At 45.0% G+C, this 16929-nt stretch overlaps 1 protein-coding gene across 1 annotated transcript in view; it reads left to right on the top strand.

The window, feature by feature from the left end:
• Positions 1-2224: 2224 nt before the first annotated feature.
• Positions 2225-16929, top strand: part of LOC115816556 (mitogen-activated protein kinase kinase kinase kinase 4-like) — a 47709-nt gene continuing 33004 nt past the window's right edge. Inside the window, exons 1-2 of the mRNA XM_030779524.1 lie at positions 2225-2281; positions 2626-2691. Of these exons, the coding sequence (XP_030635384.1) occupies positions 2225-2281; positions 2626-2691 (123 nt within the window). The remainder of the gene's footprint in view (positions 2282-2625; positions 2692-16929) is intronic.

Raw genomic sequence — 16929 nt, 5'->3', positions numbered from 1 at the left:
TTTTTTTCGCGATGATCTTGCCGAACTTTTGATGTCAATGTTCCTTTTGTCTGGGGCTTACTCAACATCTTTGGTTATCTTTAACTCACTTCCTCTAGAAGCATTCATATCGTTTTGGTAGACGTGTCGTCAGACCTCATGCGGATACACACACACACACACACACACACACACACACACATAAAGAGGGAAGTGAAATGACTCATGTCATAGGTAAACTTCAAGTCTCTCACCAACCGAGAAGTTCATGACGAAAGCCTCATCGGTGTATAAATCGAAACCTGTATGGACCTTCACGTTATTCCTCTGATCAGGTTTCTGTCTGGCCTTCCGGAAATATATTACAGGATTTATTCATGTGCTCCTCTAATCTTCTCAAAAATACATCTTACTTTTTGCAACACTACTGTCTGTGTTTCTGTCAGCGGAGGCCTGACCAGACCGGTTGGTCCTGACTGACAGCCGGTGAATCATGATTGGGAGTGTTGGCATTTGTTGTGTGACTGTTATGTTTTTACCTCTCGCTCAGGAGCTCTTTGGTAACCTACAGTGGATTTCTGGTTTATTTCCAGTTTAGTTCCAGTTGAATTGAGACTGATGTATGAATGAAATCCACTCATCTAGAGGTTTTTTATATTCATTTATTTATTTATTTATTTCAAGGAATGGGACTCTTGAGGGAGAGGAGCAAAATGTTTAATTTCTTTCTTTCTTTCTTTCTTTCTTTCGTTCTGTCTGTCTGTCTTTCTTTCTCTCTTTTTTTCTTTCTTTCTTTCTTTTTTGTAAAAATTTGTTGGTTTCCAAGACTTGAAGGATGCAAATGATCTTATTGTTTAATCTGTAAGAATATTTAAAGCATTGAAAATCTTCAAGTTACATTAATGAAGTGTAGTTCACACAATTTCTTCCCTCATAACTTGGTGAGACTCCTCAATATCATTATCAGAGGATGAGAAAACTAAGACAGTAACTCTTTGGAGTGATTTACACAAGCGATAGACTAGTCCTGACATGTCAGCCACGTGATGCAACACTTAACAATCAAAGTCAACCTGAAATAAACGGTGAGAGAGAGAGTCATCATTTGCATTTGAGACAGCTTTTTAGGGCAGTTTTAATATTGAGATATTATGCCAATTCTTTCTCTTTTTTTCTCCAGAGAAAAGACATTTGCTTTCAGTAAATTAAGGTGCCCTTTGTGGGACACAAGAAGCCTTGGCATGGTTACTGTGCTAAGACAGCAGAGAAGATGCTGAGTGTGCTTGTTGGTGAGTTGCCAATTAAAGGCTCAGAGCAGATCAGCACACAACATTATTGACTATGGCAGGAAGTGACCAAGAGGATGTAAAGGTTGCGGGGGGAGAGGGGGGAGGGGGGGTAAGGCTACTCAAGGGAGTCCCTCACTGAAAAGGAGGAGCGTGTAACAAGCATTGGCGTGTGTTTGGTCCCACCCAGACTGTCTGAAACGGCAGAGCTTATCACTGAATTCAGTTCTGATGATTTTTGATTTTTTTTTTCATGAGGTGGACTTGGTTTCACAGTGTTTTTGGCCTCGAACAACTTTGATATTCGTCTAACATCTTGGTTTAACGTTTTCTTTCTGAGAGTAAAAGTAGGCACTGCGCCGCAGTACAGTATTGTTAACGTTGAACAGTTAGTTGTGCTGGTTTGCATGACGTAGTGCTTTATTGGCCAACGGTATTAACGGGCCAGATCGATTGCCACACCCAACCTTTCAAACTACTGTTTCACCTACTGGGGACTAGCGTGCGCCCGTGTCTGGCACCGTGGCACAAGAATGATAGATCATCTTGGATGTTAAAAAACATTACAACTAAAACTGTTACTTCTGAAAGCCTTTCACCCGAGACTGGTAACAGGGCAAGTTTGCCCCTTCAGCCCACTGTGTGTGTGTGTGTCTCGTCACACTCACTCGTCAGAGGCCCTGCCCTTTCTCTGTGATTCAGCCGACCGGCTTCCTGTGTTTGTGAGGCTTTCCTCGCAGTGCACAGAACGCAGCAGACTGAAACCCACGGTGGATCTGCCAGCTCAACATGGAGTAGCTGCTTGCTGTATCGACACCAGAAGTCCAGCCTTACCACAATTTTACGGTAGCACTTTTTACTACAAATAAAGACTACAGATGAGGAGAGACGGCCGTGAAGATACCATAGCGTTGTGAATAAAGGACTGATTAAGCCGCTTTTGTCTATTATTTAAAAAGATGGCGAACGATTCTCCAGCTAAAAGTCTAGTAGACATAGACCTATCTTCATTGCGGGTGAGTACTGGATAATGACTGTGTCTTATACTGATTTGAAGTGATTGTTGATAGATTCTGTTTTGGTAACAAGCGTTTAAAGACAACTGTCTTGCCTGGCTTTCTTCGCTGTTCTGCAAGCACAAAGAGATGCGTTTGGCATATATTGTGCAGACAGAAGTCTAAGGTTGCCATTGAGAGAGAGTTCTGATCTTTCCTTTGTTTGCAATGCACTGGCATGTGTGGAAGATGAAGCCCAGAGTGCAACAGCTGCGCTAATCGTGAATCCAGTTGACAAAACCATCTCTTTGTGCATTCGCTTGTTGTTCCTAAATGTTTTTTTTCCCCCTTTTGATTCATTCTAGGATCCAGCTGGGATTTTTGAATTAGTGGAAGTAGTCGGAAATGGCACATATGGACAAGTCTACAAGGTATGTCTGAGACTTTTACTTGTGTTTCTAAATAAATTACGCGTTGAAAAGGGATTGGGGCGATTGTTTTTTTTAAACAGCGTGAAAATGGTTTTGTTTTAGTTGCCTTGTGTTGTGGAAACAGATAAAACCAGTCTGTTGTCTTCTCTCTTCGCTTGTTGAGAAACTGACGAGGTGGTTGATTCCGCCGAAGTCTGTCTCAGTTCACGGGGTGTAGATTTGGCACCTAAAATATCGATACATTAAACTGGATATTGCGATTCAACTTATTCTCTGTCCGCGAGCCGAATTGCTGACAGTCACGTTTTGTCGCACATTCAGTTTTTGGATTTTCTGTTGCTCTGCATAGCCGTGGTCGTTACTTGTCTCAGTCACGCACATGACAGTATGTTACCGTTAAAACTGAAAACACGAAGCTTGAGAGAGATTAACTTTTAATGAAAAATAAGTGCATATATATTACTTATGGACGTGCATCCTTTCTCCTTAGTGGATACGATGCAGCTGACATCACATCCTGTTTTGAAGCTACTGTTGCTTGGTAAAGAGTTAAGGGATGTTCTGAGAGTGGTCCAACTCTTACTTGTTCTCTGACACTTGGTCTCAGCTCAGTACCACTGAGTATTGAGTTCGACAGCTGTTGTTTTTGTCTTTGTCTGTCTGGCTTTTTTTGTATACAGTAATTATTTAGAAATGGCAACGTGTCTAATGTAAAGGAAACAATTTGATTGGTTGGCCAGTATCTCTGGCACTATATTTAGAGTCATCTTATTCTTTGTTTACGTTAAAAATATCAGTCAACATGCTCTGGCCAGAAACATTCATGGATCTTTACAGAACAGAGGGTCTCATTCAAATAGTGAATAAGTTGACATTACAGTATACAAACATTTAGCCTCAGTTTGTTCTCTTTGGTCGCTAACATACAGTATCCAGAGGACTTTTAAAAAGCTTTTAAGACATGCAGCAAACAAGTATAGGAGCTTGGTGCTTAACGGGACTCTTGAGTATTTTGGATTATGACGGAACAAATTCACTAAAACGACTTGAATCTTGCCCTGTGAGGCTACTCTGGGCGAACCCGTTCTCTTAGTGTCAATATATATGAATAACAATCATTTTTTAATAGGTCACATGACTGTGTTAACGGAAAACTTGCACGCATGCCATCCTCCCCTGCGTGAACAGATGGCTCCTTGAGCTTGGGAAGAGAGAATTATCTCCCCTCTCTCTCTCTCTCTCGATTTCTCCAAATAACAACAAAGGTTTTACTTTGCAAACCGCTGCGTTGACTGATTACATCAAAGGCAAACAATCTATACGTGTCTATTTATAGTTCGGCGAGATGAGGGTGAGACGCATCACACTGTTAGGCAGATGACTTCCTTCTTGATGGTTTTTTTAAGCCACCTGTGAGTTTCTCTGTGTGGTTGTTAAAGTAACTCAACTCTTCTGTCTGGGTATGCGAGGTCTTCCTTGTGTTGCTGTTGCAGAGTATGCGTAATTACCAGATGTAAGGTGACTGATTGATTAGTCACTGCCATCAGCTGTTCTGATGTGCTTTACCCTGAAGCGCAGTCAGTTGCTTACGCGTTCGCTCTAAGAGATTTGGTACGGGAAGAACAGGAGAAGGGGCTAATCTGTAGGATGTTCTTGTGCAACTGCACCCAGATGGGGGCGGGGGGGGGGGTCTTGTCTATGTAACATTTGCTTCCATTTTGCTTGCTTGCTCTTTTAAAAAAAATGAAATATACCGTCCTGTTGTTTGTCATAGCGAACGTCTTGCCAAGCGAACTGTTTGTCTCAATCAACAGGGAAGTCTCCCTCTTCCATCATGGTAAGAGCGAGTTGGATCCAGGAGCGCTGCGTTTGAGCCGAGCTCTCTGATTGGTTCATTTGTTGGCACATTTATCAGGCTGACAAATGAGCGTGCAGTGTCTAATGAACGGCTCTGCAAGTGGTGGAACAGCTGTAGGGTCACAGAGAAAGCCCCAACCGCTTCGTTACAAAAGTGTTTTTGTTTAGCTTTCTGCTGGGCATGTAGCCCTCATGGTCTCTCTGTCAGGGGGGGAGAAAAAAAAAAAAAGAGGACAAGCTGGAGGGGGCTTTTTAAACAGCCCTGATCCGGGATCAGTATTTGTTTTTGTTTTTATTTCCAACTGCAGTTACTCTGGGATTTTAGAAGACAAGGGGGGAAAAAAAGCAAAAGCGCTGGTACCTATCGCACGTGTGTGCGCGCTTTTAATCTGGACGTCAAAACTGTTTCATTGTTTGAGCTGATGCCAATCTGATTATGCATGACGGAGAGAGAATGGCGCGACCAGTTCTCGTTCCGTGCCGTGCGGCGGACTAGCTGCTTGCCTGGCGTGGTGTTCTTTAGCTGGTTGTGTAATTTGTGTCAGGAATGATTTGGCACAGCGCGTTTCAAGCAGGTGTCCCGAGACGTGAAATCGTCTCCTCGCTGTTGATGGGCACTGGTCTGGTCTCCTTGGAGACTAATTATAGTATTTTCATGCTGATCACGTGATCTGCGCGGCAGTAAGATATCAGTAGTTCCATTTCAGAAGATTCCAGCGTCGAAGTTATATAAGAACCCCACCACCACAACTACCACACAGCACCACACACAGAAACATATGAATCAATAAATAAAACCGAAACACTTTACATTTCAGTTAAGTGATTGGCATTTGCCATTTGTCACAGCAGTAACTCTCAGTCAACCATAACGACACATTAATTTGATAAGCCTGAGATATAATTTGGGTTTTGTCTGGTACGGTGCTATTTCAGGGGGGAACTGAGGTGACAAAGTGCTGTTATCTCCATCTTATTTTCCAAACATAGCTTTTTTTTTTTTGTTTTTTTTGAAGTTCAGATAACAAAGGGCAGTCGATAACAGAGAGAGGAACTTACACTGATGTGTCATGCGGTATGCACTAGTTACTGTGCAGTCGGTCCTTATTTAACCAGGAAATCACTGATTTGAAATTGTTCCCCATTGTACCATATAAGACATTGAAACGCATTCGACAGTTGTGTGTGGATAAAGTCATAACTTTGTAGATGATAAACAAAACACAGAAAGCCCAAGATATTCAAGATAGGCCTTTTTCTTTTTTTCCCCACGATTTCGGTGAAACCGTCTTGTCATCCCCTCCCCTCATGTATGTTTGTGTATAGGGGTGTGTCTGTGCGCGTGTGTGTGTGTGCGCGTGCGCGTGCGTGTGTGTGCCACATTTGACTGGGTGGCACATTACGCCACGACTGTCCGTCTTGGTCTTTTTCACTTTCTCGGTCGTGCTCCCATTGTCTGGTTCTGATGGAGAGCCTGATCTGGACGACATACCTGTTAGAATGGATGACCTTTTCTCAGGCAGCGCGTGACGGCGCTTTCTGTGAAAACCCGGGAGGTCATATCTAATCGGGCCCTGTGCTGCCGACAGCCTCTTAAATACCAAACCACAAATCACATGTACATAGACAACGCCTGGGGCCAAAAAAAAAAAAAAACCTCCAACAACAATGACAAACAGTTGAAAGAAAACGAAAAGAGCAGCGTTGTAAACACACACATGCTAGACGCCCGTTGGGTTGTTTTTATTTACGATGCTTTGCGTGTCTCATGCAGTCTGCGTTGTTTACGTGCCCGTACGGGAAGTCTGCTGTAATGGAAAAAAAAAAAAAGACGGACCTGTTTAGTCCAGAGAACCGGGCTGATGTTCCTGCTAACAGTACTGTAGGTTCTTTCTGAGCAATGTTTTTATTGCTCTGTGTTAGATTGGCAATCCCCATGAGGAACTGGTAAAGCTGTGGTGGGTTGTTTTTTTTTTTTTTTCTATCGCTCTGGCAACAAACCAGTTGGCATCTAGGAATCGTTCGAAAGCCTCGAGTGATTTCAACAGTCCTCTCACCGCCAGAAAAAAAAAAGAGTGAGAGAAAGACGCTTGTGTTATGATTAAAAAAAAATAAATAAAATCTTCAAGTGAGCGATGTATACTGTGGTAAAAATGACCTTATGCAGTTAACTGAGAGGATTAGAATGCTCATTCTCTCCGGAGTGTTCCAGTCGCACAGTCCTGCCATGTGCTATCTTAATATGCAAATTTAGATCTGTCTTTGGAGACGAATGGAGATAATACCCTTATTAAATCTCTCTTTCACTCCCTCATTACCCCCTTTCTTGCGTTCTTGCTGTCATCTCTTCCTTTTGTCTGCGCTACTTTCTCCTTCATTTCTCTCTATCTTTCTCTCCCTCCCTTCCTCTCTCTCTCTCTCTCTCTCTCTCTCTCTCTCTCTCTCTCTCTCTCTCTCTCTCTCTCTCTCTCTCGCCACCATTCTATTTCACTCCCCCTCTCTCTGGAGCAGAATTCCAGCTATGTGGGCCTGTATCTGCCATGCTCAGGGGGAGGGGGGGGTAGGTGGGTTGCAGTTGTACAGAATGAAGAGGCTTAGGGGTCACAGACCTGCCCGTAATAACTCGGCCCAGTTCTGTCCGTGTACAGGGATCTCTGCAAAGGGGAAACTGTCATGGGGCATTTTTTTCTGTTGTTGTTGTTTGTAACATTGCCAAATTTCAATGCCAGGGAACGGCAGCTCTTAAAACACACAGCCTACTGTTTCTCTCTTCACTTGATCCCTGTCCAAGGCTTCTTGCCTCATCATCCCTAAGCCCTCATTGACCCGGAGTTTCCGCCAAGGAAGATTTGATAAGATGATATGAATCACCTCAGACGTAAGTGTCGTAAATGGAACTGAATGCTTCGTGTGAGGTTTAACCCTTTTCTATTCACTACAACTTTTCATTTCTTTCCTTTTTTCCCCCTCTGTTGGCATTATCAACCCCCCCCCCCCCCCCCCCCCAAGCCCAAATTTCAAACACAGTTCCCTGCAGTGCCCGTGGTGGGGGCAGGCCGACAGGCCTGGCAGTAGACCTGTTACCACAAACTCTGCACCTCACCTAATTCCTTCCACCTCCCAGCCCCCTTGCCCCCCCCCCCCCCCCAAGCCAGCAAAACAGCCTTGTTTTTTTTCCCTAGATGGCCACTTTATGTCTCCGCATGGGGGGGTATTGGCTCAGTGCTACATTTAGCACCCCCAATTCTCTCCTTAAAGACGTGCCCCTTGGCCACTGTTGCATTGTTTGGTCTCATGGCAACTAATGAAGCAAGTCGGGCGCCTGCTATATTTGGCCAGCGCTCTGCAGACTGGGCGAGTCACGTGGCTTGAGTAGGCCCAAAAGAAAAGGGCTCGATTGTGAATTTCCAAAACTCACGTCAGCCGTCGTGGTAAGGGCATGAACCTCTTTTTTTTGTTTGTTTTGTTTTTTTAAAAAAATTTTTTCCTGTCCCGTCCCGTGCGGCCGGGGGCCCCGTCTTCTGGTCCCTTGGCAACCAATCAGAGCGCTGCCAGTCTCCCTCTGGCCTCGTTGATAGAGACACGTTGGTGGCCCCGTTCGTTCAATGCGGACGGGCGCTTTAGCGAAGAGAGCTGCTCCACACATGCTTACAGTGAAGACAGAATCGGTTGATTTTGACTCAGAGGCTCTTGATTTTTTTATCAGCTTGATGAAGTTCAGGTGAAAATTTGTGTTAGTACTGGATAGTAGACATAATTGTGTTCTAAGGCACGGCAGATGGATGACTGTGTTGGTTTTTTCCTTTTTTTTTGCTATCCGTGAATTTTTTTTTGCACATTTACTCACAAAAACCATTCACGATCGAATCAAGACGCGGATTTAACTTCAAAAAAGGGGGTAGATTAAACAGAGTTTTGCTCCCGCCGCTGTGTGTTTCATTATGTTTACAAAAAAAAAAAAAAAATCCTTGTTTTAAATGGGAAGTGATTTGAAATATTTATGTGCAGATTTGCGTGAGGGTACATACGGTTGAATTACTAACGTAGATGCATTTAGACCAAAACGTGTGACCTCAATGACAAGGGCCATTCCAGAGAAGATGATGCAAGAGACTGCAAGCGCACCTGAAAGCCGTTCTGTGGGCTTGCCCTGTCTGCTAACGCGCTTTTTTTTTTTTTTTTTTTTTTCTTTCCTTTCTTCTTTTCGTTGCTCGCTCTTTGGCTCTGTGGGTGTTTTGCCTGAGAAGGGTTTTTGTCTGCTGGCAGAGGAGGGGCATCCTCTTAACGCAAGCCGTTTAATGCTGTCTAATGCCAGCCGCTACCATATGGACCTCCAGCATGTCAGACGAGGTCGCTCAGCGACGTCGAGCGTGTAAGAAAGAGGACACTGTAATTTGGCGAAAGGAAGTCGTCGTTGGGTTGGGAGGGGAGGGGAGGGTGCAATTTAAAGAGTGAGAGAGAGAGAGAGAGAGAGAGAGAGGGGGGGGAGAGTGGGTTGAGTCATGGTGTATAATCTAGAAGGGGCCAAATAAATGCACCCTGGCAGTTAATGAGCAGAGTGCTGGAATGTGTCTCTCAGGCGCTCTGTAGATGGGTAATAATTACGCCGCTGGATCCGTTTCTGAAAGCAGTAAGGGACTGTTTCCGCTCACGTCGCCTTCGTTCCCCCAGGACGTCGAAGACGTGTCCGTTTATCTGCGGCCGTCGACCTTGACGTAAAGACTCTCTGTCTCGTCTGCCGTAGACGTGCAACACCCAAAGTTTGGTTTTGTTGTCTAAGAATAAGCGCAGAAGCGCTTTTCTTGTCAACTCACCCCCCCGCATTACTGTTTAGTGCTTCTGACCAATGCGGTCTGCCCGTGTCTGGGTGTGTTGAGTGTCGGGTCTAATCTGGGTTGTGGCAGTGTCTTAACACTAGGTTGTCGAACCAGCCGCAGTCTCTATAGCGTCTGGTCCTATAAGACGAATGTCTGTCACATAGGCTAAACGGTTAGTCCACTGTTGCGATGAAAACAGCGTCGTAAATATTTGCGCTCCGTTACATCAGCGCAGGCAGAACGGAACACGGTCGAAAGCCTTTAGAATTTAAGCCAGCACAGAGATCTTGTAAGACCAGAGTGAAATGAATGTGTAACTGTGGGTGAAGAGCTATTTTTAGCTCGGCTCAGTGGAAAGAGAATTGTGGGTTAGAGTGGTGGGCCATGGGCAGATGTGTTTTTTGCTCAATTTTGGAGGGTTTTTTTTTTTTTTTGGACACCCGAGGCATTGCTGTGTGCTCTTGGGCCTCCCAGTAAAACGGCCTAAATAGCCCCTCTTCTGTTTTTCTCCTGTAGTCCCACCCATAATGCGTTCTATCCACAGAAGTGCAAAAAAAAAAAACCCCAAAACAAAATAAAACTACTGCTCAGTTGCACAAATCTGAACTTCATTCATTTCTCTCGATAGAGACGTTCTTCTCTCACGCTCCTGCCCTCCCTCCCCAGTCAAGACCACACGGTCTGTCCTGGTTCGGCCCATTAAGAGACAGCCTTATCCTCTGTGGCCTGACTGGTTTTACACAGTCAGCAAGAGCTTCCAGCAGCAGCAGCAGGGGAAGAATAAGCTACAGAGCAAGGTTAAGTGAATTAAGAGCCTGTGTGTGAGTGTGTGTGTGTGTGTGTGTGTGTGTGTGTGTGTGTGTGTGAGAGTGTGGTGTGTGAGTGTGGTGTGTGAGTGTGGTGTGTGAGTGTGGTGTGTGAGTGTGTGAGTGTGAGAGTGTGAGTGTGTGTGTGTGAGTGTGTGAGTGTGAGTGTGTGAGTGTGAGTGTGTGAGTGTGAGTGTGTGAGTGTGAGTGTGTGAGTGTGTGTGTGAGTGTGTGTGTGTGAGTGTGTGTGTGTGTTGGGGAGGGGACGAGGGGGGGTGGGCTGGTGCTGTTGAGAAAGACGTGGAATATTTACCACTTGGATTTTAGTTTTCTTTGTTCCTCAAGGAAGGGTTACAGACAGGAGGAATATTTGTGTAGAAGTTAGTAAAGCAAACTACAGTTGTGGCGGTTTCTACGTCAGGACAGAGCAGGAGAGGCGAGCTCCCTTTACACAAACCCTCTTGGGTCAAATCACCGGGTGTTGAATGTGTCACCTTCTCGACTGCTGACTGCGTTGTCACGCCGACCGAGGTACCGTTCGACACACAACTCCCCAGTTCTCTGCCAAACACATTCACACGGTTAGCGTGTTAAGAGTGCTTTTGGGTGATGGTAGATAGAGACAAATCCCCCTCCACTCCCCCTCCCCTTTATTAGGAGTCCATGGCTTTTGTTCACACTCCCCCACACCCTGTCTCTCTCTCTCTCTCTCTCTCTCTCTCTCTCTCCCACCTCTCTCTAATAGGTGTCACAAGACTAAAAAGCCCCAGACTGTCCGAGAGATTGCCTGAACAGAACTCTTCTTTGTTTGTGAGAGAAGGGTTACCCTGTACTGCCTCATTATCAGCCCCCCTAGCTATGGTGAAAAAGAACCCAAAATTTCTCAACAAGACTTCAGTTCCCACGCCGTTGTTCAAAAAAAAAAAAAAACAAAAAAAAAAAAACTGCGGCAGTATTCCCCTCAGGTAACTGTTTCCCTGTCGGGCGTCTCTCGTTTCTTTTCGGTGACACCGAAAAAAGAAACGCGGGCTGAATTAACCGTGTCGTCGCGTTTCCGACGCAGGAGTCGAAATTTTTTATTTTATTGCAGTTTCCTCTGAATGTGGTACCCCTTCATCATGCAGTCTGTACTTATCATAAACTCAAGGCCTTTTGAACACACTACAAAAATGTCCGTTTTGAAGTTTGCTGCAGTTGAACTCTCCTTGCCGAAGAAAAAAAAAGTAGAGAGACAGAGAGAGAGAGAGAAAATCCCAGATAATTCTGTTGCTGACTAAAAAAGAAGCTCTATCAGCGTTTTACAGCGACGGATGTTATCCCCCCCCAGTGGAAATGACAGACTGGCAATGGGTCCTAGTGTTAGTAGTCATTTGTGGTGTGGCTTTTATCCCCTATTTAAAGTCCTGTGCATTAGAGGTTTGAGACTCTGGTTTGATCAGTGCCACATTTGTAAATGTCTGCAGTTTTGCGGCATGACAAGACTCACTTTTCATACGAGCAAAAAGAGCTCTGGACGTCACAGACCGTTTTTTTTTAATCTTCTGAGCTGTCGAGTTCAGGTGCAGGTTGAGGCTAATGTGTTTTGGTCTGTTGTGAGACGTTTTTTTTTGTTTTGTTTTTTTTTTTTGTTTTGTTTTCGCCAACGCCCGGAAGATGTTTAAGACTTCTTGGTGGGATGTTTCAGGGTGATTTTCCTGCAGAAAAAATGACCAAAAAGCGGTCTTTTGCCTCTCCTTTTCCCCGTGGGTCGCTGTTTATCGCTGTTTTGTTCGAACCCTTTATTGTGTTTTCTATTGATGCTGCTAAGACATAGAGCAGATTAAGTGTGAGTGAGAGAGACAGAGAGAGAGAGAGAGAGAGCGAGAAAGAAAGACAGATGTGTGTGCTATACTGTCTGTCAGAGCGGTTTCCATGGGGAAGCTACCCCCATTGTGCAGCATAAGCTTAGCTACTAAGCAAACAGTTCCATTCCATGGCTTCTTCATTAAACCTTTCCATGGAGGTTCAAGCAGGAACACGGCCAAGAAAAAACCATAGGCATGTTTCAATTACCATTTCTGAGAGAAGATTGGTGTCTGTTAGCAGACAATACTTTAAGACTGTGTCAGTTTGTTTTTTTGTTGTTTTTTTTTTTTAAAAAAAACCTGTTGGTGCAGGGGCTGGTTGTTTACACAGCCCGTGTTTTGTTGCTCCGTGTGATCTTTCGAACACGTCACGAGATGGTTGGTGGCTTGGACACGGTTCCACCATATGTATTCAGAGAACGTTGACATGTCCAGTTATACACAGGCTCGAAATGTTTCTTTTGTTCGACCCTATGACGTAAGGCCGCCGTGAACAATTTAACACAATTTAACGCCGTGGTCTTTCTGATTTACAAACAAACGTTACCCGTTCTTTTCGAATGCTGGCAGCCTTCAAGAATGCTGAAGAAAAACGAGAAACAAAACCAAACTAAACAAAAAAAAAAAAGAAAAGAAAAAAAAACCCCTGACGAGACTGACGGTGATGTTGTCCGACAGGTCAGTAATCCCTGTGTGGACTCAAGGCTTGGTGCTGGTTTCCCTCAGGCGCCTAAGGCCAGAGGAGGAGGAGAGAGAACGAGGCCCTGCCTGCGTCCCAAGTTCTGTGTGTTGATACAGCAGATTCTCCCAGTTCAAAGGGTCTGGACGGTTCCCTCAGCCCCGATGCGTTTGGTTCACCAAGCAAGGAATGCGGAGGTCGGCACGAATCGCGCGGGTCTGGAGGTTTAGAAGAGGTGCTCTCAGCTCCTACGCCCCCCCCCCCCCCCCCCCCACGCGCTTTGCCCCTCCCGCCCCAAACATCTAGCTTCGTTCGAACATAGCCGCGTCGTCGCGATTAAGGACAGACACGAACATGAGTCTTTTGTCATCAATTAAAAACAAAAAAAAAAAGCTTAAACAAAGTGCTTTTTCGTGCAAGACATCCATCCAGCCGTGCTCTTGCCAACTCCCTCGGACGCTTCCAGTCTGAAAGTGGACGTAAATCTCCATACAGCTATTTCGACGCTACGCCGGGCGAATGTGTGTGTGAGGTCTGCTTTTTTTTTTTTTTTTTTTAAACAGCCTGGACGTGTTTCAGTGCAGCAGCGGTTTGGGGTTGGTGGAGTGGTTTCAGCTGCACTACGGCAATCAATAGGAGCTCCATTACTGACCGAGCTTTAGGGCTCTTTGTCCCTACAGACTACGACTGTTTTCTTTCTTGGCCTACTTTATCTGTTTCTCTCTCTCTCTCTCTCTCTCTCTTCTTTCTCTTGTGGAAGTTGGCAGCCACAGTGTTGCTCTGTCCTGCATCACTTCCTGCCCTCCGCAGGTGCTTGTTTGTGTGTGTTTATATACACACACACACACACACACTATACACACACACACACACACACACACACATATATATATATAATATACATATACACATATACATAAATATGTATGTATATTTATATATTTATACACACACACACACACACACATATATATATACACACACATCTATACATGTGTTGATGAATGCCTTGGGACTCTTTTATTTACTCCTCAGCTACACTCTGCTTGTTCTTAGGGCTTCTTTGTATGTTTTGTAGCAAGAGTGTTTTGAGTTGGATTACACATATCTCTCTCTCTTTTTTTTTCCCCCTTTCTTTTTCTTTTTTGCAGTGAGAGAGGCAGGTTCTCACGCGAACAGCTACTAAATTGATTCCTTTCCCCAAGTCATCGTGGGTTTTTTTTTTGCCTTCTGTGGTTCGTTTAACTGCTCTGTTTGGTGTGTCCCCCCCCCGGTAGAGAGAGGGCTCTAACCGTTGGAGCTGCTCTCTGCTGCACTGCTTTCTTTTTATTGGCTGATTTTAACAGCTGTCTGTGGAGCAGCTGAGGGGATCACTGCTGTGACAGTAACGTGAAGCCCCAAGCTCTGCCCGCTGAATGGAGCATGCTCAGTCCGCACAATGCGCACAAGTTTCAGGGGTAACAAATGGGCTGAGGCCTCCATTTCTCTTTTTCTGTCTCTGTGCCATTAGGTCTGTCTGTCTGTCACTCACACTCTCTCTCTCTCTCTCTCTCTCTCTCTCTCTCTCTCTCTTCACCCGTCCCCATTTTTCTCTGTCTTTCTGTCATTCTCTTAAGTTCTCCCCTTTTTCTTTTCGGTGGTTACTGTGCTCTCAGTACTGCTTATGTACTCATTCATTAGGCCAAGTTCCTTCTGGTGCTACAAATTGAGAAAGCGGTGCTAACCATTTCTTTGATTCCCCCCCCCCCCCCTTTTTTTTTTTCTTTTTCTTTCTCTCCACCTGGCCTCTTGCCTCCTCCTTAAGCATGTTATTCCACTGAACAGCCTGTGCCAGTATACAGCATGTTATTTGAAATCTAACCGACAAATCGAACAAATTTTTTTCGCGCTAGAACATTTCGTGACCACATTCAAAGCTTTTGACGTTACATCGAGAGCTTTTGCGTGTTCGTACTCTCTCTCTCGCTCGGCTTTAATACGGGCAGGGCTATCTGTGCTGTTTCCTTTTCTTCGCGCTCCCACGTCTGACAAAGACAGGACTGACTCATCAGCAGCGTGGTTCTGGTTCCAAATGCTGAGGGCAACGAAAGGACAAAACTCCCGGCAGCAGTTTGGCTGCGCTGTTAGCGAGGGAAAGTTCGGAATCCCGTGATGAATCCAGGGTCGTGAGGGGTTGGTTCAAAAGGAAGTGCGGCCCAGTCGTTAAAGCCGGTGAAGTATTGTATTTGGAGGGGGGAGGGGGGACTTTTGTGTCAGTGTAGGAAGGGGGTTTTCTGGTTGACTCAAGGAGAGGTTGCGTAGTCCTCTGGCTAGCTTCTCAGGAGTTTTTCACCGTCATGTGTTAAGAGGTTTGTTTAGACAGACATGCGGTGCTCTCCTCAAAGGTTTTGACACTTTGAGGAGTAATGTGGCTCTGAAGGTATTTCTGGAGCGAACATGCATGTGTTTCTGAGGGGGAGGTCTTGGCAGTAGATGTTTGTGTCCGTGAAGAAGCACAGAATTGGGTCAGACTGTGCTTATCCATTCATCACAGAGGACCGTGGTCAAGCTGGGTTAATACATACATCACAGAGGACCGTGGTCAAACTGGGTTAACACATAAATCACAGAGGACCATGGTCAAGCTGGGTTAATACATACATCACAGAGGACCGTGGTCAAACTGGGTTAATACATACATCACAGAGGACTGTGGTCAAGCTGGGTTAACACATACATCACAGAGGACCGTGGTCAAACTGGGTTAACACATACATCACAGAGGACCATGGTCAAGCTGGGTTAACACATACATCACAGAGGACCATGGTCAAGCTGGGTTAACACATACATCACAGAGGACCATGGTCAAGCTGGGTTAACACATACATCACAGAGGACCATAGTCAAACTGGGTTAACACACATCACAGAGGACCATCTAGTCAAACTGGGTTAACACACATCACAGAGGACCATCTAGTCAAACTGGACTTATACATGCATCACAGAGGACCATCTAGTCAAACTGGACTTATACATGCATCACAGAGGACCATCTAGTCAAACTGGGTTAATATATACATCACAGAGGGCCATCTAGTCAAACTGGGTTAATATATACATCACAGAGGGCCATCTAGTCAAACTGGGTTAATATATACATCACAGAGGGCCATCTAGTCAAACTGGGTTAATATATACATCACAGAGGGCCATCTAGTCAAACTGGGTTAATATATACATCACAGAGGACCATGGTCAAGCAGTGTCACTTGGTGCTGAGACCTTTTTGTCTTCCATGTGTTCGTCTGGATTGTGTTGAAAAGGGATGTGGACAAGCTCTCAGCTAGCGTGTGTATGTGTTGGTATCTGTTGTTTTTGTCTTTGCTGAAAGTGAGTGTGTGTGTGTGTGTGTGTGTGTGTGTGTCCTACCCTGAGGTGGGCTAGCCCATCAACAACCACCCACCCTTTTTCTATGCAAATGTCACCTTGCATCTTCGTCCGACCCCTCGTCTGCGGCCCCCCGGGGGCGGTTAAACCCTCAGCTCCTCTCTGTACACCTCCCTTTGAACTGGCCTTTGATGCCCCATGCCCGCCAAGCGCGTGTGCTCTTAAAGGGGCTAATTGACTATCGAACAGTTACGCAATCACTAACCACACTCCTACTTAAAAGCTTTGATGATTTAAAGTCATACAAGTATTCTTTGCAGTGTGATTTTATGTGTGTGTGTGTGTGTGTGTGTGTGTGTGTGTTTTCTTTTTTGTAATAAATAGGTCATATTTTAGTAGCTGCTTTTTTTTTTTTTTAGTGTCTGGTTACCATGCCGATCAAAGTGAGACTATAGACTTCTTAATCTCCCAATTCTTGTTTTTTCCCCCTAGTTTTGGTTAGTTTGGAAGAAGTTTTGGAAGCTTTTTTTTTTTTTTTTTTATCAGCCGACCTTAGCAAACGCATGAGGTGCTGATGAATAGTTAGTTGACACAGAAATCTGGAGGTTGGCCCTTTGTAAAATATGGGCTTTTTTTTTTTTCTTTTTTCTTTTTTTTTTTTTTTAACGAGAAGAGGCCAACACATATGGCTCTCTTTAGAGTTTATCTCAGAGATAAGTCATCGGCTAAACTCACACAGACATGTCTGAGTTTAGGGCAGGCGGACATGACCAGCAAAGGCCACAAATTCAGATATGGCATGTTTTTCAAACAGCGTTTAAGGGCGGGGGGGGGGGGGGGGGGGGGGGGGGGGGGGGGGGGGGG

Source organism: Chanos chanos, chromosome 7 (genome assembly GCF_902362185.1).
Source record: "Chanos chanos chromosome 7, fChaCha1.1, whole genome shotgun sequence".
In the NCBI taxonomy this organism is placed as follows: domain Eukaryota; kingdom Metazoa; phylum Chordata; class Actinopteri; order Gonorynchiformes; family Chanidae; genus Chanos; species Chanos chanos.
This window is presented reverse-complemented; position numbering and strand designations above follow the sequence as displayed.